At 40.8% G+C, this 14,675-nt stretch overlaps 2 protein-coding genes across 2 annotated transcripts in view; one reads left to right on the forward strand and one right to left on the reverse strand.

Annotated features, from left to right (window-relative positions):
* Positions 1–1,013: 1,013 nt before the first annotated feature.
* Positions 1,014–6,160, forward strand: LOC138973168 (uncharacterized). The gene is made up of 6 exons (XM_070345855.1): positions 1,014–1,168; positions 1,670–1,697; positions 2,498–2,697; positions 3,058–3,076; positions 3,553–3,596; positions 4,259–6,160. The coding sequence occupies exons 1-6, from the start codon at positions 1,066–1,068 to the stop codon at positions 4,711–4,713; spliced, it is 849 nt and encodes a 282-aa protein (XP_070201956.1). The 5' UTR covers positions 1,014–1,065; the 3' UTR covers positions 4,714–6,160.
* Positions 6,161–6,448: 288 nt separating this feature from the next.
* LOC138973178 (coiled-coil domain-containing protein 191-like) overlaps positions 6,449–14,675 on the reverse strand; it is a 34,280-nt gene continuing 26,053 nt past the window's right edge. The window contains exons 12-19 of the mRNA XM_070345867.1: positions 14,500–14,659; positions 13,984–14,096; positions 13,164–13,246; positions 12,631–12,732; positions 11,732–11,910; positions 11,440–11,557; positions 10,905–11,059; positions 6,449–10,593 (exon numbers count right to left, since the gene is read on the reverse strand). Of these exons, the coding sequence (XP_070201968.1) occupies positions 10,425–10,593; positions 10,905–11,059; positions 11,440–11,557; positions 11,732–11,910; positions 12,631–12,732; positions 13,164–13,246; positions 13,984–14,096; positions 14,500–14,659 (1,079 nt within the window). The 3' untranslated portion in view covers positions 6,449–10,424. The remainder of the gene's footprint in view (positions 10,594–10,904; positions 11,060–11,439; positions 11,558–11,731; positions 11,911–12,630; positions 12,733–13,163; positions 13,247–13,983; positions 14,097–14,499; positions 14,660–14,675) is intronic.

The raw sequence follows: 14,675 nt of genomic DNA on the forward strand, positions 1-14,675 counted from the left end.
TGACCAATGAAGCAGTGTATGGCAGACTCGATGTTCCGTCAACTGTCCTCAACGTGACAACCGATATTGAGGGTAAAGACTTAAATACATCGATGTTAGTATAGAACAATTGGTTGATTAATTTTAATCTTGGAGACATTCTAATGTGGGAACAAACCAGTTACAAAGAATGTGGAATTACTTTATTTGTTTCTTTTGTAGAAAGTCACAGGCATGTTGCTCCATATATACACGCCTTCAGATCAGATGTAACCTAACTAAGGGTTGATTACTTGAATATTCGTGCATGCAGACTGTGATTACTACTATGATCATGTCTTTCTTTATTTGGTGTTTAACGTCGTTTTCAACCATTCAAGGTTATATCGCGACGGAGGGAAGGGGGGAGATGGGATAGAGCCACTTGTCAATTGTTTCTTGTTCACAAAAGCACCAATCAAAAATTTGCTCCAGGGGCCTGCAACGTAGTACAATATATTACCCTACTGGGAGAATGCAAGTTTCCAGTACAAAGGACCTAACATTTCTTACATACCGCCTGACTAAAATCTTCACAAAAACCGACCATACTCTATACAAGAAACACTTAACAAGGGTAAAAGGAGAAACAGAATCCGTTAGTCGCCTCCCACGACATGCTGGGGAGCATCGGGTAAATTCTTTCTCGTCCCAACCAATATGGGACTCCCCCTAACCCGCGGGGGGCACTATGATCATGTGATCTCGAGGTTTTATGTTTCTTTCTTCCTTCTTTCTTTTCTGTCCTCTCTTGTTTTTCTTCTTTTGTCCGTGTTCCTGTGTGTGTGTGTGTGTGTGTGTGTATGTGTGTGTGTGTGTGTATGTGTGTGTGTGAGTGTGTGTGTGTGTGTGTGTGAGGGGTACTTGTTTTTTGTAGGTGTGTGTGTGTGTGTGTGTGTGTGTGTGTGTGTGTGTGTGTGTGTGTGTGTGTGTGTGAGGGGGGGGCATGTCATCTTATCTCATCTTCGATTGATTGATATAGGTGACGAAGAGCGGTTTCAATCCACAGTGACCTATGCATCATGGGGTGTGACGTCAGTGCCGTGGATGGAGGTAGGGGTGTTCCTGGCAGTGACTTCCTGTCTGCTATTCCTGGTTGCCTCCCTTGTTGTCTGCAGGCGGCGTGCAGCTGCCAGGAGGATAGCACTGGGTACTGACTGCATTTTATACCATATATACTCGTTTTACTTTCGCTTGACATAACTGTGATTGCAATTTGGCGAAAATAAGGAAAGAAAAAACAAGATTAAGAGAAAGTTTGACGAATTATAATGATAATTTCCTTATGTCTACAATTAAACGTTGCAATAAATAAACTTTCTTGGGATTTGGTGTTTCTGCACGTAGCCGGCAGTCTTATATATCTGTATGGAAATTTTCGTTTATGGCAATTTATTGATAATTAATTTTGTCATTTATTTTGCTTTGCTCTTTTTTTTTAACGTTTAAAACCAAGTGATGCAATGGCAGTGTTGCTGAAGTTTTAATGTTCACATGTCTGTGCGCATTTCTCTGTATAACATTCAAATTGATTTGCAGGTCAAATTGCATTATTGTGACAACTGAAGACCTAGTGACTGAAACCTCAAAACACAGTTCGTCACAGCTTGAATTTGCCAAGCTGGAGTTAATTGTTGGTTGTATGTTTCAGACAGCACACTGAAGGTGTCCCCACCTCTGTGAGTGTTATTAATAAACGGCTGGCTGTGTGTGTGTGTGTGTGTGTGTGTGTGTGTGTGTGTGTGTGTGTGTGTGTGTGTTTGTGTGTGTGTGTGAGCATATGTATGTGTTTGTCCGTTTACTTTACAACTCTAAACCCAATCCAGTGGGTGTCAGCTTGATTAATCAAAGGGTTGACAGATGCGTGTGTGATCCTATATTTCATCATCATCATCGGCGCCATCCATTCTTCGATTCATTGCATGACTCATGGGTGCATTGAAACATGCCGACTATTGGATCCATTGGTAAAAATGCACTAGCAGTATGTGTACCGACTGATATAGTTAGGGTCAGTGGATCTAAGGCTTCATGGATATCTTCACTGGAATCTGTTGGATCTATCGACCCTTGGCCGGATCCATTGGTAACCACAGCTGCAGCGTATCCCGACTGATCCCATGGTTGACGGATCCCTTCACTGGCCCCCATTGGATCTATCGACTACTGGAGCCCGGCATCGTGGGTATAACTACAGCTGCAGTGTGTGTGGTCCAACTGATGCAAAGGTCACTTAATGGATTCAATGGTTGCTGGATCCCTTCAATTGGTCGTGTTGGATCTATCGGCCCTTAGGTCCATTAACCATCGGATCCATTGAACCCTGGAGCTCCATTCGTCCCATCCACCCCACTTCCACCCAGCTACTGATGGCAGGATTAGACAGTATAACAGGCTTTTCTTAGAAACGCATGCCGCTTTCAAACTTGAATGAACATATTCATGATCGAAACACTCTCTTCTATTATTACTTGGGCAGGTGCATCTGTAATGAGAATGTACGGCTGAGCTATCTGGAACCCACACGCCAGGGAAGTTACGTAGACGCTGCATCGTGTGGTGTCAATGGCGACGTCGGATTCTCGGCCAATGACGTCATCGCTGACCGGGAGCAGAATGGGTCTCGCTTTGGAGCTGGCAGAATGCTGGGAGTGGATGACTTGAGCAGACGACCAAGCAGTAATTATTTGTGTTTGTTGTGTTTATGTAGCACAGTTTGTATTACTTTACCGTGATTATACCAAATCTAATTGAGCACCCCATGCAGGATAGCTGTTCAAGAGTTATAGCAAACTGTTGACCTCTGCCCCTCTCACATGCTTTCATACTTCAAAATACTAACTTGAGTAAGATTTTATATTTGCAGCATCAAAGTTTGTTATGTTACTGTTCTGTTATGGCCAGGTATACATGTACATTGCATGGTGTTGTGCATTGCATGCGATCAATACGTAATTATAGTGATCCAACTATATCCATATGATCCTGCTGTCACTTCCCGTTTTGATTTATTATTACACTTGTTATTTTGCCTTTCAGGTACGCCCAGCATCAATATGTAAGTATGACTTAAAATACAAGTGCAGAAAGAAATTTGTTGTCAAGATGATGAGGAGAATTGTTATCTAACTTGAGATGAAAGTCAAGATAGCTCGTTAAAAATGACTTTTTTTCTAAAAGGAAAGGGCTTACATCTGTATAAAAAAAGAGCAACAGAATTAGGTTATTGCGGATGACTTTTGAGTATTATGCATTCGGATTGAGGGTCTCTGGGTGAAGCTGTAATGTTGTGGTATTTCTTGTGCGCTGTCACATTTGTTGTCATTCGCTTTTTCCTTTCCATTCAATACATGTACTTTATTTTGTTACTCTCCCTTTCTTCCTCCCATGCAAGTCTATTTTGTTACTCTCCCTTTCTTCCTCCCATGCAAGTCTATTTTGTTACTCTCCCTTTCTTCCTCCCATGCAAGTCTATTTTGTTACTCTCCCTTTCTTCCTCCCATGCAAGTCTATTTTGTGTTTCCTTTTTCCTAGCTACATGGATGTCCTGGGAGAACCAGCAATGTACACCAATCAAGGTAAACAGGCTCCAATCACTATGAGGGCCCCAAAGGGTTTAAAATCGTGATCGTGATTGGCGTTTTTTGACCTTTCTGTGACCGTGATTGCCGAAATTTCCATTTCTGTGATCGTGATGGGACTTTGCCCGTGATCCGTGATGAAAAAAAAATCAAGTCTCGTGATCGTGATCGTCATTTGTTTTCGTGATCGTGATGGGCATTATTGCAAAGCATTTTATTTTCAACGTACATTTTTCACAGCTGTATCACTCTATGATCCTCTATTCGTCAAGGTGTTCGTGATCGTGAAAACAAAAATCAAGGTAACTGTGATCGTGAAAGCTAAAATTTCCCTTCCCGTGATCGTGATGATACCCCCCCTTTGGGGCCCTCCACTATCTCTTGCTCATTTTACATCATTATCCAATTCCACTTAAGAACTTTTCCTCGAGTATGAAAAGCTGTTGATCTTTATAATAACCTAATGTTTACATATGTGTAGATCTATACACGTATTATAACATGTTTCTTCATGTATTTTTCCACTTGTTCACTATAGCCCTTTGACATCAAAGTAGCTGTTGCCCTATGTTTGTGTTATCCTCTTGCATTGCATTGTCCCCCTCTTATCTTGCTTTACGCTTCGTGGTTTATCTGTCTGCATGTCTCTTATCCGGCAGATGAAGAGGGCTGCGCAGATATCAACACCAACACAGAGACATACGAAGTCCCCGTTACCTGTGAGCAGCCAACAGAGGGGGGAAATGAGCGAAGGTTCACACAGCAGTTTGAGCACTACATTGAGATGAGTCACGGTGCCGGCGCTGATGACGACAACGGGAATGCAGACAGTGATGATGTCAGCCTAGCCAGCGCAGGATATGACGACGCGTGGTGTTCCCAACCAAACTTTGAACCAGCTGCTACAAGTGATGAACTGAAATGTTCATACTGTGCGACCAACGCTGCTAATGGTCATGTTAGCCCGTCCACAACAGTGCCCCTTCCTGCCATCACTGTCAGCGATGAAAAGGGAAGGCAGACAGAGTGTGGGTATGACACGCCTGGCGAGGCTTGCTCTGCTGATGAAGAACACGTCTACGATGTCATTGAAGACTCGGACGTTGAAGACTGATTTATAAGCTATTGCTATTATTCAGCAGGTACATCATGTGCAAGTGTTAAAACATGTAGACGTACATCCGTGCATCCACGGTACTTGCTTCTCCGTTATCAACCATCAAATTCCAGCTGCTGCAGGCATCCAGTTATACAGTGCGTGTTTCCAAGAAATCATTCATGGCCTTTTTACATTTAGTCAAGTTTTGACTAAATGTTTTAACATAGAGGGGGGAATCGAGACGAGGGTCGTGGTGTATGTGTGTGTGTCTGTGTGTGTGTGTAGAGCGATTCAGAGTAAACTACTAGACCGATTTTTATGAAATTTTTCATGAGAGTTCCTGGGTATGATATCCCCAGACGTTTTTTTCATTTTTTCGATAAATGTCTTTGATGACGTCATATCCGGCATTTAAAAAAAGTTGAGGCGGCACTGTCACACCCTCATTTTTCAATAAAATTGATTGAAATTTTGGCCAAGCAATCTTCGACGAAGGCCGGACTTTGGTATTGCATTTCAGCTTGGAGGCTTAAAAATTAATCAATGACTTTGGTCATTAAATATCTGAAAATTGTAATTAAAATAATTTTTTTATAAAACGATCCAAAATTACGTTTATCGTACTCTTTATCATTTTCTGATTCCAAAAACATATAAATATGTTATATTCGGATTAAAAACAACCTCTGAAATATAAAAATTATGATTAAAATAAAATTTCCGAAATAAAAACAATTTCATCTTATTCCTTGTCTGTTCCTGATTCCAAAAACATATAGATATGATATGTTTGGATTAAAAACACGTTCAGAGAGTTAAAAAGAATAGAGATATAGAAAAGCGTGCTATCCTCCTCAGCGCAACCGCTACCGCGCTTTTCTGGATTGTTAATTTCACTGCCTTTGCCACGAGCGGTGGACATGCAGACGATGCTACGAGTGTACGGTCTTGCGGAAAAAATGCAATGCGTTCAGTTTCATTCTGTGAGTTCGACTGAGCTTGACTACATGTTGTATTTTCGCCTTATGCGACTACTTGTTCATAAATATGATGGCTACGTTACTTCAAAGCAGTTACCCACGATGTAATTTCATGTTTTAGAATTACATTTGAAATTCTCTGCTATGCAGTTATTTGTTACTTGATGTTAACGGGTGTGATGTTTTGTGAAAATTATTTTGTTTTGTGTGCGCATTGGAGGTTTGGGTGTTTTAGTGTTGCTATAATTATGTTTATGAAGTCATCTATAAAGAGTTATGATAATTTTAACACGCTTTAAAAACTTTTTAATAGACTAAAGAATGAAAATCGGATAAAAAACAGCTTGATTGTACAGTTTCATTGTTTTGAGTATTGCTGAACTGTCCGTTTGTTTTCTTAAAAGTCTATTGTGGTGTGGGATCGTGGGTAACTACAGCTGCAGTGTGTGTCAAAGCCAGTGTTACATGGAAGCAAGAATAGACACCACTCTTTTATAGTTTCAGTTTTTGTGTTTTTTTCTCTCCAATTTTGCTTGTACGATTGGGAATTGCGTGAGTAAGCAGATTGAGAGAGAGAGAGGGGGGGGGGGGGGGGGGGGGAGTGTGTGTGTGAGTGTGTGTGTGTGTGTGTGTGGGGGGGGGGGGGGTCGTAATGACTCAAGCATTCATTTTGTGCAAAACATTGCTTTAGAAAATCAAGGTCTGCCTGGAATGTTTCGCTACTCACAGTATAGATGACATGTGGGACAATGAAATGACAAAGCATAATATAAAGTATGAAATGAAATGTTCTTTTATTTTTAGCATAACATATACAAAACAAAGGTAAAGGTAGTCCCATAACCATTTTTGGTCATAGGGGAGCGATATGTTAGAGATCTCAACTACTCTCCGGCCAGCTTCATAAGGTCGGTGCCTACTCCTCTCCCTCATACTGCCTTCCCTGCCCTGAATAGGGTCAGGTACCCATTTCCAGCTGGGTGGACTGGAGAGCGCTCAGAAAAATTGGGTGTTTTAACATATAATAACAATACATTAACCAGGCAAATGACAAAAACTGTCATTTAAAAGAACATTTGATCATCTTCACAAAAAACAACTCTTTGTGGTGCAGTTATGTTCTGTGTTTCCTGCAGCCGACGTAACATGCAACTCAAAACTTGTCAAAGCCTTACACCTTTCAAGCGGTAGTACATTAATCTTTTCTTCATGTGTGCTTTTCTATCCCTTTTTTGATGATAACAATTAAGGAACCTGAGCAGCTCTTGTGACTACCTTTCAAAATCAAGCCTAACTTCTCAAGACATGCCCAGACATGATTTTCAGGGCCAACATCATTGACTAGCATAATTTTGTTATCTTATCAAATCTACTCCCTCTGCTTCTTTCTCTCTGTAAACTTGTAGGGCTAGTTATTTTTCGTTAACTTACCCAACAACCAAAATCACTTACCTAGCAACAGGCGTGAATCCTCGATAGCTCACAGGTTGAGGAACTAAATTTTGTGCGTACTACTTTTGCGATTGAAAAGTTCAGAACGCTTTAATGTACGAAATATATATATCTCTGGAGCAAACAATACAAACATACCGCATAAACTAGCAACTACAGGCTTGAACACATGAATCTCCATATAAAATCCATGAGTTCGGTTGTTTTCTGAATTCCAAATCTAACGATCAGTGCACTCAGATACTCGCTTCAGATCTCTGTTCAGTGCAAGCAAATTCCCAAGGCAAGTAACTCTCATACTTTTTCTAGCGACAAGAGTAGTTCCCCTTTCAATTTTCTACACTCGGTTGCTTCGACAAAAGACTGCAACCCGACAGTCAGTTTTCTACAATATTTCATTTTATAAACAGATCACACACAACCAAATGCACACATCCTATCTCTTTAAAGAGCATAAAGCGGTTTCATACACTGTTTTCCCCCAGAAAACCGGACTTCATATAGTATTCAACATTGGAACACGGGTGCAAAAGTTCGTCTGCTATAAAATTCGACGAAAGAAAATGTCCTTAGCGATACCAAAAAATGAACTGAACACACACTATCTGCCTTTACCTCAACAGCAGAATAATAACATGACTGTGTACCTGATTTTAGTCCAAAACAGGGAAACTGACATGAAGTGTTAACAGAATTGAATGATTTTCACGGAACTATACAACCGCGCATTTATCAGTCACCTGCGCAGGTAGGCTGGTTGAGTGAATAGGATTCGATCAAACAGTAGCACAAAAACACCTTTTTTTCCTCGAAAAACTGGAGAAAGGAGGAATAAAGAGGTTACATACCTTGTCTCAGTGAATATTAAACAAGTCGCGTGAGGCGAAAATACAACATTTAGTCAAGCTATCGAACTCACAGAATGAAACTGAACGCACTGCAATTTTTCACCAAGAACAGTATAATTATACTCGTAGCATCGTCAGTCCACCGCTCGTGGCAAAGGCAGTGACATTAACAAGCCAGAATAGCGCGGTAGTGGTTGCGCTGAGCAGGATAGCACGCTTTATTCTTTTTAACTTTCTGAGCTTGTTTTTAATCCAAACATATCATATCTACATGTTTTTGGAATCAGGAACCGACAAGAAATAATATGAAATTGTTTTTAAATCGATTTAGAAAATGTAATTTTAATCATAAGTTTCATACTTTTAATTTTCAGAGCTTGTTTTTCATCCGAATATAACATATTTATATGTTTTTTGAATCAGAAAATAATGAAGAATAAGATAAAATTGTTTTTGGATCGTTTTATAAAAAAATTATTTTAATTACAATTTTCAGATTTTTAATGACCAAACTCATTAATCAATTTCTAAGCCTCCAAGCTGAAATGCAATACCAAAGTCCGGCCTTCATCGAAGATCGCTTGGCCAAAATTTCAAACAATTTTATCGAAAAATTTTACAACTAGCCGGATATGACGTCATCAAAGACATTTATCCAAAAAATGAAAAAAACGTCTGGGGATATCATACCCAGACACTCTCTTGTAAAGTTTCATGAAGATCGGTCTAGTAGTTTTCTCTGTACCGCTCTACACACACACACAGACACACAAACACACACACACACACAGACACCATGACTCTCTTCTCGATTCCCCGTCTATGTAAAAACATTGTCAAAACTTGACTAAATGTAAAAAAAAAAAGTCTCAGTTCGCGGTCATGAAAAAGCTCGCTGAAGCTCGCAATTTTTCATGATCCACGAACTATGACCATTATTTTTGATATTCACTGAGACTCGGCATGTAACCTCTACGTATTAGTATGTACATTGTACAACCTTGCATCTTTGGTGACTTTTAGAGACACAATCAGCTTTGAACTTGATACAGTCTTCTTTTTGCTTTACCTAAATCCAGTTGAAAATATAATTCTTGCATTAACTTCTTTTTTTTATAAACATTTTTACAGTCAAGTGCATGCAATGATGGCTTTAAAGCTTTGAAAAAAACTTGTAAACTACTAATTAAATATGTATGTCACGTCAAAACCATATTTGCCTTCTTCTCCACACACACACTAATTAACTAACTCATACATAATTTAAGTGAAACAAGCTAAAGCAAGGAAACTATCAAACATGTTGATGAACAAACCATTTTGGACGGATCAAACCACTGAGATCAACCACAATTGATAAGATTCGGCAGACATTTGAAATGCAACTAGACTTACCAAAGCATTTTTAGTGTAACATTACACAGCGAAGAATGCGGCCTTATGCACAACGTTTACCCCTCCTCATTGCATATGTACTATGCCGAACCAGATTCAACACTCACACTCATTATATACATGCGCACCATTCCATGCTGCAAACGGTTTTTCATGCGGACGGTATTGGATGGTATTAACAAAACTACTAAATTTCGACAATAAATGCCATCTTATGGTGAAGTCACAACTAGTGGAACAGTGAATACTGCAACAGTTCCATGCTTAAAAAGTGAAATAAATACAAGATTCAGCTTTTACATAAAAAATGAGTTAAAAGAATTAAGGAAAGAAAAGGTGTTCTGTACAAATGAGCAATAAGGCCTTGTCACAGGAGATTCATGTGTGACATGTCAAAAAGGTGTAGGTTAATCGCACAGCGTTGCTGTAAATGTACTGTTCATGACATAGACAACCCTTGTCAGTCCATGGCCCGGGTAGACAACCCCTGTCAGTCCATGGCCCGGGGAGACAACCCTTGTCAGTCCATGGCCCGGGTAGACAACCCCTGTCAGTCCATAGCCCGGGTAGACAATTCCTGGAAGTCCATAGCCAGTAGTCCTCATCACAATCTGCTGTTTGCTGGGATGCTCTCTGGCAAAGTTGATTTTTCTCTCCCACATACTACACATCTCACTATTGGTCGTAAAACACTGTGATGTGCAGTTCGCCATTTTCTTGCTTTCTCAATGTCGCCAAAACTAGGTAACACAGCCGTGATTTGATCGCACAAACCAATAATGCCCATTAAAGAAACCCTATCCTTAAAAGCAGGAATTTGTGTTGTCCAGATGAGTGAAAGGCACAATATCACTGGGCCATGACCCATGTAATGATTGGTGGAGCTGGCAAAAACCACTGCAGCTGAAGGATCCTACTGCGGCATTTAGAACAGGCTCTATGTGATGGCATCATATGAAATTTCATCACAATGTAGGTGTGACACATAACTGTGACCAAACCGAGATGTGTGACAGGGTAAATGGCAACAACATGGCAGCGCCTGACACCCTCATGGTACAGAGTCAGTGCTATGTGACACACTGACAGTGGGCTTGAAGTCTGGCAGCAGGTCGGCCACTTTCTTCCTCATCTCGCTGCGCAGCTTTTCACGCTCGGCTTCACGCTTCAGCTCCTGGGGTAGTCTGCGCCACGCGTGAAACACTTTCCTCTGCACACTCCTGCAAAACAGACAAGGACTTCGCTGGCAACAGTCATACAATTAGAAACAAACAATGCTTCTTCCTCTAACCATAACAGGGATGAAAGTTCCCATCAGGAAACCAGGGATTCCTAAATCACAAGATGATTTCACTGTAGAAATCATGACATGAACAGCATCCAAGAGGGAAAGAAAAACAAAAACTAAAAAGCTCAGGACTGCTTTAAATCCGGACAGGTTTTACTGATATTGAGAAGTCTCAAATTGCTACCTGCCATAATTCTTACATCAGCTTTTTTTTTCTCCAGATTAATGACAAAGAAGACTGACCTTGGATAAAAGTGATCAGCAACACGCCGTCTCTCCTGGTCCTGTGTCTTTTCTTCAGCAGTGTGCCGGGACCAGGCCTGGAACAGCTGGGGCAGAATCACATCTCTGTGGTGTCGCTCGGCACGCCTCTCCAGGAACACCATGCGGTATTTGAACTGAAAAACATCAACACCCAATACCCTGTGTAATCACTCACAACAGTGTAACCTTCAAACATAGGCAACCAAGTGGTATAGATCGCCTGTCTAAGACAACAAACTCAGCATGTTAAGATACATGCCTACTAGTAAAATAAAAACAATCATAAAAACAAAAAGCACAGAAAAAATGATACTACTTTCTCTAATCACAGAGAAAAACACAAGTCAAATTCTACAAAGCTAGATACACAGTTTGTCCCAAACGCCTCACTTCCACCTCCCTGGCCCATCTGACAACCACCACCAGAGCCTGACACACTAACATAATGACAGACAGACAGACACACACACACACACACACACACACACACACACACACACAAAGATAAACGTACGTTTTTCCATGACTGGAAGCAGCGTCGCACCACAATGTAACCATGGAGATCATCGGCTAGCTGTTTCTTTTCTGCTGTCAGCTCGTCAGTGTGACTCTTCCACGCCCTCATCACTTGTCTGCACACACAAAGTATCACAGTCTTCAACCTAAGACCTAAGATAAAGCACTGGCCGAACAAGAGACTGTCATCCTCTTTCCTGAATCAAGAGAATTTAGTGTAGGCAAGAAACAATAGTAAAGACCTTAGAATGTGGTGATTGTGATGTTGTTCAGAGAAATAGAGTGAAGACCTTAGAATGTGGTGATTGTGATGTTGTTCAGCTCTGTGCGTCTCTTCCTTAGCCATGTGGATCATCTTCTTCATGGGGAACAAGACACGGAACTTCATGAGCGCCTTGAGGTAATGGTCGTCTGCCTTCATGGTTAGCTCCCTCTCTCGCTCCTGCCCTTTCTTCTTCTCTTCTTCTTTCTGCAAAGCAAATCTTACTTCAATGTCTACAACATGTGCAGGAATAAAACAGCACAAAGCAAATCTTACTTCAATGTCTACAACATGTGCAGGAATGAAACAGCACAAAGCAAATCTTACTTCAATGTCTACAACATGTGCAGGAATAAAACAGCACAAAGCAAATCTTACTTCAATGTCTACAACATGTGCAGGAATAAAACAGCACAAAGCAAATCTTACTTCAATGTCTACAACATGTGCAGGAATGAAACAGCACAAAGCAAATCTTACTTCAATGTCTACAACATGTGCAGGAATGAAACAGCACAAAGCAAATCTTACTTCAATGTCTACAACATGTGCAGGAATGAAACAGCACTATGCAAATAAGCGTACTTAGAAGAACTGTACTGGGGAATCTACCCATGCAGACATTGCACTAGCAAAACTAAAATCAAACACCATTAGTTGCCCAAAAGTTCCCTTAATTTCCTTAATGGAAACAGTTACAGCATTTTATCATTTGTAAAACTGCCAGCAAATCTCCTGAAACTGAGTGTTGAAATTCACTACACCTATATCATCCTGTGACTTGAAAAACTAAAATTACTGTTAACAAATTTAAGAAAACTCAACTCGCTGAAGAAAAGTTTCAATTTAAAGTGCCCATCCTCCAAGCATCTCCACCCCCATCTCTCCCTCTGCTTACCATGCCCAACAAAGAAGTGATGGGTTTACCTGTTTCTCAAGCCGTTTCCTATCTCGGTACGCCTGCACTCTAGCTTGTTTTTCTTCCTCTGCTTTCCTCTTTAGCTCTTCTTCCTCTGCCTTCAGCCTTTCCTGAAAGTGCAGAAAAAGAAAAAAGGGTAAAAAAAAAGCTCGCTACATCCATCTCTGATACTTTTGTATCTTAGGTTATACAAAAAAGAAAGGTTAATGATGTTGTTTTTGTACTTTGCAAGATCTGAAAAACCAAGGGATGTAACCACTCTAAACATGGACAACATTAAGTGAGAGTAATGCTGAAACCATGCAGTCTCCTGGCACCCGAAAGAATCAGAAGAATTGAAATAAACACATAACTTTCATCCTTTTCTTTATTTTTTGTGAAAATCAACCTTTTATTTACCAACAAGATTTGTTCAGATATAATCAGGTCTGTAGGCCAAAGTAGGAATAAAAACAGTCAGTTATATCACGACAGAATGCATCTTCTATTCTGCAATTCCCCCAGACACACACACATGTAGATAATTTAGTGCTGGAATTACCAGTCTTTCGTCTTCAGCTTGTCTGCGTTTCTCGTCTCTCTCTGCCTTCAGCCTTGTTCGTTCAGCAGCCCTGTCATCCATATCTGTGGGACAACCAGGTCTCCTTTGATTACACATGTACCAGACAAACATCTGTGGGACAACCAGGTCTCCTTTGATTACACATGTACCAGACAGACATCTGTGGGACAACCAGGTCTCCTTTGATTACACATGTACCAGACAGACATCTGTGGGACAACCAGGTCTCTTTTGATTACACATGTACCAGACAAACATCTGTGGGACAACCAGGTCTCTTTTGATTACACATGTACCAGACAGACATCTGTGGGACAACCAGGTCTCTTTTGATTACACATGTACCAGACAAACATCTGTGGGACAACCAGGTCTCCTTTGATTACACATGTACCAGACAGACACCTGCAGGACAACCAGGTCTCCTTTGAATATAAATGTACCAGACAGACATCTGTGGGACAACCAGGTCTCCTTTGATTATACCAGACATATACCAGACAGACAATAAATATGGGAGTTGAAACAGTGGTCACGTGAGGACTAACAATTTCCCTCATGCACCCACTCTTTGTAAGACAATTCTTATTTTTCCACTTGTTTTTTTCCAGACCTTTTCTAAAATCTGCCATTAAACTGCCTGTATTTAAGAACCACCAGCTCTGTACGTTTCACCAGTCCATTCATTTTCTTTCTCCTTTAAACATACCGCTTACAATGTAATTCCTCCGTGGAAATTAAGATGCCCAAAAGAGAGATGTGAATAACATATAAAAATGCCCCTGGAGTTACTACTCACTCTTGAGAACCTGCAAGTACTTGGTGTTCTGCGTCTTGGATGTGGCGGCTGATGCGGCAGTGGATGTCGAGGTGACCTCACTGTGGCCTGACCTTGCTGTGGATGAATCTGTCCTGTAGACAAGGAAACCAACATCAAATGCTTCGTAAGCACACTTTGAAAACTCAGTTGACATCTCAATGCATGTCTGTACAAGGGCATTAATGTGTCATCTGAAAAAAGAACAATACCAGTGCCTGCTTTTGTAACAGGAAATCACTATTTCTCAAAGTGCATACTTTTGGAAACTGAACAGAAAAGAAACTTGAACATGGAGCAGAACTAAAAAGCTTTTTTCCTTGTAACATTTGACTGCAGTAAGCATGAATGTATTCACCTGCATGTAAAAGTGGAATTTAAGCCAACCACTAACTAAGCTACAGTAAAGTCAAAACTAATATAATGCCAACAACAGCAATCAACCATCAGTAATAGTTTTATAGTTGTCCTATGCTGTGGAGAGCTTTGCGTAAGTACCTATGTGTGTCTCCTCCATCAGAGAGAGGGTGACGTGAGGCAGGTTGAGCAGAGGCCTGTGCTGGCGCAGCACTGCTGGGTCTGGCCTTGTCGCCGCTGGCTTTCCCCTGCTCCCCTCTCTCCGTCTGCTGCACTGCTTGCTGGAAAGGACCGTCACTTCCTGCAACGATGCAATA

This window comes from Littorina saxatilis, linkage group LG8, assembly GCF_037325665.1.
Source record: "Littorina saxatilis isolate snail1 linkage group LG8, US_GU_Lsax_2.0, whole genome shotgun sequence".
Classification (NCBI taxonomy): Eukaryota; Metazoa; Mollusca; class Gastropoda; order Littorinimorpha; family Littorinidae; genus Littorina; species Littorina saxatilis.

Bases quoted from the DNA above. Each gene is read 5' to 3' on its own strand.
- LOC138973168 (XM_070345855.1), top strand. From the start codon at position 1,066: ATGGAGGTAGGGGTGTTCCTGGCAGTGACTTCCTGTCTGCTATTCCTG. The intron at 1,698-2,497 runs GTGAGTGTTATT...TTACTTGGGCAG, and splicing joins CTGAAGGTGTCCCCACCTCT to GTGCATCTGTAATGAGAATG. The intron at 3,597-4,258 runs GTAAACAGGCTC...CTTATCCGGCAG, and splicing joins AGCAATGTACACCAATCAAG to ATGAAGAGGGCTGCGCAGAT.